General features: G+C 36.3%; 1 protein-coding gene across 1 annotated transcript; it reads left to right on the forward strand.

The window, feature by feature from the left end:
* The first annotated feature begins 2,304 nt into the window (after window positions 1-2,304).
* LOC145037377 (microtubule-associated protein 70-1-like) lies at window positions 2,305-7,700 on the forward strand. Its single transcript, XM_078986027.1, has 11 exons — window positions 2,305-2,894; window positions 3,011-3,096; window positions 3,725-3,790; window positions 3,888-4,058; window positions 4,198-4,368; window positions 4,639-4,794; window positions 4,952-5,098; window positions 5,169-5,240; window positions 5,685-6,188; window positions 6,977-7,146; window positions 7,268-7,700. The coding sequence occupies exons 1-11, from the start codon at window positions 2,609-2,611 to the stop codon at window positions 7,305-7,307; spliced, it is 1,869 nt and encodes a 622-aa protein (XP_078842153.1). The 5' UTR covers window positions 2,305-2,608; the 3' UTR covers window positions 7,308-7,700.
* Window positions 7,701-7,952: the final 252 nt, after the last annotated feature.

Genomic DNA, 7,952 nt, shown 5'->3' on the forward strand with positions numbered 1-7,952 from the left:
GTACGGGATGGTATTCCCATGGTTTTAAATTTATATTTTTATGTATTAAAAATATCTACTTTTGTACTGGATGGTATTCCCAGTGGTTTTCAATATTTAGTTTTATGTATTAAACTATACACTGATGTATTTAACGGAAATTCAAAACTTTAACTAAACTATCTTTATAAGAAAATATGGGATTTTCTTGGATAAAAACTTTTTAGAAAACCAAAGGAAACATGTTCATTTTCAGAAAACAAAACACTTATGAACTCACCAGCTTTATGCTGATTTTTAAACTGCTTGTATTCTCAGGTTCTCCTTAGACAGGTATCCCGCGTCCTTTTGCAGAAGACGGAGCAGATGGAATTCTCGTCTTTACTTTTGTTTAATCTTATGTAACTAAAACTTGTATTACTTTGCTTTTCCACTTTCAAACAAATGTAATGAATGTATGTAATGTAATGTTTCGTGTTTACTATGCTTACTATGTACATTGGTTGTGATACTTTACATGACGTCGTCCGCCCCGGAACGTTTCCGCCATCGGTTTTGGGGTGTGACAAAAAGGGTTCACAATCACCAAGAAGAAGTGTGTGTTCTTGGTGAAATGGATGAAGATTTGAAGATCTAGCCAAAAGATGATTTCCATGGATGAAATCAAAGGGTGTTAATAGGAGAAGAAGAAGGATAACAACAAATCAAAACGGAAGAAAGGCTTACATTCTTGAAGATCGGGATGAAAGCTCGATGATAGTTGAGAGAGAAATCGAGTTCTTGGCTTGGAAACTGAAGAAAGGACTTAGGAATGAAGGGATAACACTCTTATGGAGGGGGTGCACGACCAACATGGGTGTATGGCTGCACACACGTGTACGACCGTACACTCCCTCACATGGAGTGTTCGACTTGATTTCAACGCAAAGAACTTACGCAACTCGATCCTATACCAAATGCTTAAATGTACTGAGCTTTGAACCCTTAAACGGACTCTAAACAAGGCTAAAAGATAGCATAAACGAGTTTGACACACTGTTGGATTAAATGTGTGGACTTTACAAAGAAAAAAATTTCGGGTTGTCACACTAGCCCACTAGTAGTTGATTATAGTTGAGATGATTGTCTTTGTGATAATTCTCTAGTTGAGATGATTGTCTTTGTGATAATTCTCTGGTATGCCACTATCTGTTATGTGTTATGTGCTAGTATGCCGGTATGCTATGTTTAATGTGATAGTGGTAGTAGGAGGGGAATAGTCCCCGTGTTACGGTCGTAAGGATCGAAGGGTAGGTCAGGCACCCCAGATATGCCTGACAGTATGTTTATGCTATGTTATTATGTGGTCATCTTGGATATTTTAACTTTTGTCCCTTTTTTTGTTATATTAGATGCTACATGTATTGAATGGTATATTGCATATGTTGCAAATACCACATTTTCATTAAATTTGAACACCAATTGAGAACACCACATTATGATTACACAACATATTGTAACTGGAATTAAAGGTTGTTTCATAATACAAATAGCAATACAAAATACACATAACAAAAGACTAAGAACTTCATTACTAAACTTACACTTTATATATAAGGACCGAAAAAAACCAACTAATAACTAGGTAAAACTTCAATTTGCGATTTTGTTCTTCAGGTTTCATCCTAAACTCTATACAATCACAGTCCTGATCATAATCATTCACCCATCTTATAAACTTGCATAATGGTCCTTGGACAAATTTAAGAAGATCAAGAATTAGGGTAAAATTAGAGAATATGAAGAACGAAATTAAAATCATTACCCTTACCTTTACTGTACAAGCATAGTAGAGTTTCCCACGGTTTCTTTTGCTATAAGATGTGTGAATCAACGCAGTGGCTCCACAATTGCATTTAATATCGATCATTGTTATCAAGTTGGAAGAAATCGATTGAACAAAAGGGGAGACGATAACAGAGGAAACGAGGGATGAAATGTTTTGTAAGCTTTTAAGGTGCAATGACATTAAAAAGGGACTTAAACCTTGAAAAAACGAAAATGCCCCTGCATGCAAGGCACATGGGGAGCTTAAACAAAAGCATTTAATGGTTAACGTTTATATAGTCTAACCGTACAAGAAAAATAACAACCAGTGATTGCCCAAGTTAATTATTGAAAAAATGAACTAAAGACACTTTCTAACATGCATAAGAGGGACCTAATTTACCCTTTAACCTTATTTGGATTTTAATGGAACTTATTTAGATTTTAACATAACAGTGCTTTGGTTTAATTGGCATAGTCGTGTAAGAAAGTGCAAATATTTAATTAAATACGTTTCAAATTGTATGTGAGTGAGAGAGAACTCGCTTGCTTTCCACATTCAAATCGCACATTCTTCTAGAGAGAGAAAGCAGCTCAGAGATCTGAGGTGATTCCAATCCAGAGAGAGAAAACAAGCATTCCATTCTTCACCTAGTTGACACACTCTGTCTCTTTCTAACTACTATACGCGAAAATTTGTAAATAAATCTCTATATATACATACATGCACATCTACTACACTGTATGTATGTTTGAGAAACCCTAGAAGATAAAGGCTTTTATGTCGAATTGATTCATGTGTGAGTAAGTTCAGATCGGAGTGATGGAGGATGTATCCGGCGGCGGTGGTGTCGGAGGAATGACGGACATGCCGGAAATGTTGCAAGGAGGTGAGTACAGCGGCGGCAATGTACGGCCTCCGATGGCTGAGACGACGCCGTTGACGGTGTCAGGCTCTTTTAGGGAAGGCGGGGGGAGGGGTTCGGGTATGACTAGTCGTAGGAGGAGCTCGAGGAGACCGAGCTTAGACACTGATGACTTTATAAATCTGCTCCACGGGTCGGATCCGGTAAAGCTGGAGCTCAATCGGTTGGAAAATGAAGTTAGAGGTGAGTAATGTGAATTGATCCGTATGGACCAACTAACTAATTTTCTAGTTGTTTCATTTGATATATTTTAGAATTTTTAAGCTCACCGACGGGGGATTCACTTGACTTTTCTGCAGATAAGGATAGAGAGTTGAGCGAAGCACAAGCGGAGATCAAGGCGCTCAAGCTGTCTGAACGCCTAAGAGAGAAAGCTGTTGAAGAGGTTATAATTTCATCATCTATTTTCTAATTTAATTGGACGCAATGTGGAGTCTTGATAGGCCAGATGTTTGAATTTGAATGCTAGTTGGATTCAGCTGCCTGTTTCAATCTATAATCGGCTTGGATAATTGTGTTTCTGTTTTGCTTATTAAATGAAGCATAACTGTCATCTGCATATTCATATTCTATTGTATTTGTTCTGTTCATAACTTCCACCCAAAGGAAGGATCCTACCTGTGGGGCATCTGGATTTTAAATGTTAATCTTGTGCATTGCGAAAAGTCTTGGTATGTCATTGTTGGTTAGACATTTAGCATGATTTTGGAATTTAATTTCCTGATTTAGATCATTAGATGCAGGGTAATTATTTCCTTTCTGTGTTTGTGGGATGGTCAATGGTGTGTAGACCTTTAATGAAAGCACCCTGGCATGCACCTGTCAATTATGTTTCTTTGATTTGCCAAAAATGCTGAAATTAAGTATTTGACAGGCTAGATGATGCCTTGTGAAAAATCTTTGATAATCGAATAATGCTGGTACTTACTGTTTGTTGTGTTCCATTTCATCTCTTGTGAATCATATGTGTAGTTGGAGAGTTAAACTGACAAAATCTTGTCTTGTTGGCTTAGCTAACTGAAGAATTGTCGAAGGTGGACGAGAAGCTGAAGTTGACAGAATCTCTTCTAGATACCAAAGTATTGACCAAAGCACTTGTATCTCTGTTGCTTTATTTATTTATTTATCAGATAGCATTTGATATGATAGATTTGGTTTTTGGGTATTGCAATGTAGACTCTTGAAATCAAGAAAATCAATGATGAGAAGAAAGCATCAATGGCGGCTCAGTTTGCAGCAGAAGCCACTCTTCGGAGGGTTCATGCTGCTCAAAAAGACGATGATATGCCTCCAATTGAGGCAATCCTTGCACCACTAGAAGCTGAACTAAAGCTTGCTCGACAAGAGGTTTGCAGCTCAAGACTCTTCTCTTTTAGTCTTTTGTCATCAGTAGTTCGAATGCATCCTAAAAGCAATACAAGTACAACCTGTTCTGCATTGCAGGAAAATTTAAACATTTATAGTTTTACCCTTTTTTGGGTTTCAGATTGCTAAGCTGCAGGATGACAATAAAGCATTAGATCGATTGACTAAATCAAAAGAGGCTGCTCTACTTGAAGCTGAGAGAACTGTGCAGGTTGCCTTGGCAAAGGCTTCAATGGTGGATGATCTTCAGAATAAGAACCAGGAGTTGATGAAGCAAATAGAAATTTGCCAGGTATGCGGTATCACTTAGGCCTTTAATTGGTCATCCTCATTTTCCAATATGGCTAAATTCAAGAAATAACTACCAACTTTCATTTATAACCTACTTCCATTTCTTTCTATTACAAAATTTTACCTTGAAATTATATATAGCATTGCACATTTGTACTTCAAAAGTTTAGGTAGATTTTTCAAAACACAATGGAAGAAATAAAAGTATTTTTCTATTTGTTGCATTTTTTAACCAATAAATATTATTATGCATATGTTTAATCTTTGTCAGGAGGAAAATAAAATTTTGGATAAAATGCATCGACAAAAAGTGGCTGAGGTGGAAAAGCTTACTCAAACTGTACGTGAACTTGAAGAGGCTGTTCTTGCTGGTGGTGCCGCTGCAAATGCTGTGAGGGATTATCAGCGCAAAGTTCAAGAGATGAATGTAAATGCCATCTTTATAAATTGACTGTTTTGCCCCCAGGGTGTAGCACATTTACCCAGAGCTATAACAATATTGAAAGTTGCTTTGTATTTGAGTAAATTTATTAATAGGAAGAAATGAAAGTAGATTGCTAATTGTTATTTGTTAAAATGTATAGGAGGAGCGCAAAACTCTGGATCGGGAGCTAGCTCGTGCAAAGGTTACAGCAAATAGAGTGGCAACAGTAGTAGCTAATGAATGGAAAGATGCTAATGACAAAGTTATGCCAGTTAAACAATGGCTTGAAGAAAGAAGGTTCTTGCAGGTAGGACTATTATTTCTGTTAAATATTTATTTCTAAGCAGTAGACAATATTCTATTCTTAATGTTAACAGGGTGAGATGCAACAACTGCGGGACAAATTAGCTATAACAGAGCGTGCGGCAAAGTCTGAAGCACAACTGAAAGTAATTTGCTTTGTTACATGCATTTCATTGACAAAAATTACTATTTTTATCCCATTGACATTAGCTAAATAAATAAAGCTGAACAACTTGTTTAGATGGCCTAGGACAAGCTTTCTAGGGTTATCTTTTGATGAGGAGGGCATTTTTTTAGAATGAGTCCTAGTCCCTAGTCTATTGCAATTTTTGTCAGTCATAATCCTTGCTTTTTTTTTTGGCCCATCCTTTTCCCACTTTCATTGAAATTTTTTTATTTTCTTTCCACCTTTTTCTACCTTGTTGGGTGTGTTGTAGTATTGACATCAGTCTCATCCCTGTCCCACCTCCACATTGTTTTACGACAAAAAGTTGCGAGTATCTGTCCCTGTCCTAGCCTAATGCACGCGTACACGATGTTCTATGTTGGGTAGGGGTAACAATTAACAAACTCCTTTTAATTTCTAACAGGAGAAATTCCAATTGCGACTGAGAGTACTGGAAGACACTTTGAGATCACCCAACTCTCTTTCTCTTTCTCGTAGCTCAGCACCCATGGGCATGAGCAATGGTGCTTCGCGTCGTCAGTCCTTAGGTGGAGCGGATAACTTTTCAAAATTATCTCCAAACTTACCCAAAAGATCACCATCTTTTCAAATAAGATCATCTGGTTCCAGTTCAATTTTGAGGCATGCTAAAGGGACATCAAAGTCATTTGATGGTGGTACACGGACACTTGATAGGAGTAAACTTATTTCAAATGGAACAAGTGGGAGTGGGAGTCCTACTTTTAACCTTGGCCAAACGTGTGAGGGAACTAAGGATACTGAAATTCTGCATGAAAAACCAGCTGCCTCCTTGGAGGATAGTGTGCCAGGAGTTTTGTATGATTTGCTTCAGAAAGAGGTGGTTTCTTTGAGGAAAGCCGGTTATGAAAAGGATCAGAGCATAAAAGACAAGGATGATGCCATTGAGGTTAGTGCTTGCCTTTGTTATTTATCATGTTGTACTAAATCCAAGATGGAATGGAATAGTAGAGCACTACAAGTCTACAACCGAAAGAAAAAAAAATCTTGGTTCTCTGGCACATAGGAATCTCATTCGTTCCTGATTACTTTCATTGCTTCAATATATTACTTTTACAACAGACCAAGGACTTGAAACGCATCTTTTGTCTTGTTTGTTGGCTTTAATGCCATTAAAGAAAATAGAGAAAAAATGGAATTGATTTTTTTTTTTTTAATGTTATTTTTCAAAAATGACTAGGATTTTTTTTATTCATCAAATTTCTTGGTATTCAATCTAATTTAACTTTTTATCAAACAAAATTTATACCTTTTATTTATATAATTTTCAAAATAAAATGAATCAGATTAATTTTGTTATTCTTTAGAAATTACTATTTTTTTTTTATAATAATATTAGATTTCATAGTCTTTAAGTTTTTTATTTTTATTTTTGTAAACGATTTATTTTTAAAGTGACAAATAAGTTTTCTTTTAACCGTTTGAAGGTAAGATACAATATGTTTATATGTAATTTGTGCATTACTTTGACTAAATTTTACATAAATAAAATATGATTTTTGTCTTGTTTTATCAATTTAAGTTGCTGAGCAAACAACCTGTTTCAATGACTCATTCCGTTTAAGCCAAATGAACATGATAATGGAATGGAATGTAACGATCCTTTCCATTCCTTGATACGAAATAGACCATTATTGTTTGTTATATAATTTAATTTGTAATATTGGGTTCTTTCAGATGTTAGCGAAGAAAGTAGACACGTTAACCAAGGCTATGGAGGTTGAGGCGAAAAAGATGAGAAGAGAGGTGGCTGCAATGGAGAAGGAAGTAGCTGCTATGCGTGTTGACAAGGAACAGGACAATAGGGCAAAACGCTTCACCAACACCTCTCACCTACATCCCGCCAGGTCTGCTCTTCTCTTCTCTTTTCTTTCTTTCTTTCTTTTACCTATTTTTGTCCTATTCACATCAGTATCAGTCTCAGTCCAAATGCTGCATGACCAATAACATGTTTTGTTCTGTATGCAGGAATGTGGCACGGAGTGGGTTGACACGGGGTACCCAATGACATGAGTAGATTGGTTCAACCTGTGTTTTTACAATTTTACCCTTTTTAACATGATCCATTGGTTATTATTATTATTATATATATTATAAAGATAAAAAAAAACAAGAGGTGTTTTCTTTTCGGTAGAAGAAATCAGCACACAGAAAAGAATGGAGTGGATGGAGCTAACCAGTGTCGGTGTCCGTCAGTGTGGTTATTGTATAGGTTTGTAGTGTGGTTTTTGGTTTCTTTTTTGGTCAATATTTTGCTGTCTGTCTGACTGTTATCAGATGGAGGTTCTAGGTCTTAATCTTAATACATTTATTTTTCTGATTACCTATACTTTACCTTAGTTTCTACTTTGTAGTTTCCACTATCAGTATCAGTATCAATCAATGCATCTAGAGTGATTTATTTGTGTTGTGCATCATGCAATATCACATGTACATTATGTACAATACTTAAAATACTTATGCTTTGTGGCGATGTCATGTTCCTGTTAGGGAGTATACCGTCGGTGGAAGTATACCGGCGGTGAAATAAAGTATGAGGGGGCGGTGTTTACTGTCGGTAAACATGTTAAATCAGCATACTGGTGGTAAAAATTGTATGATACCCTACAGCCTGATAGTTGTAAACTAGAAAGTAAAAATTGTATGATACCCT

The sequence above is a fragment of the Lactuca saligna genome, chromosome 3 (genome assembly GCF_052625555.1).
Source record: "Lactuca saligna cultivar CGN05327 chromosome 3, ASM5262555v1, whole genome shotgun sequence".
NCBI lineage: Eukaryota > Viridiplantae > Streptophyta > Magnoliopsida > Asterales > Asteraceae > Lactuca > Lactuca saligna.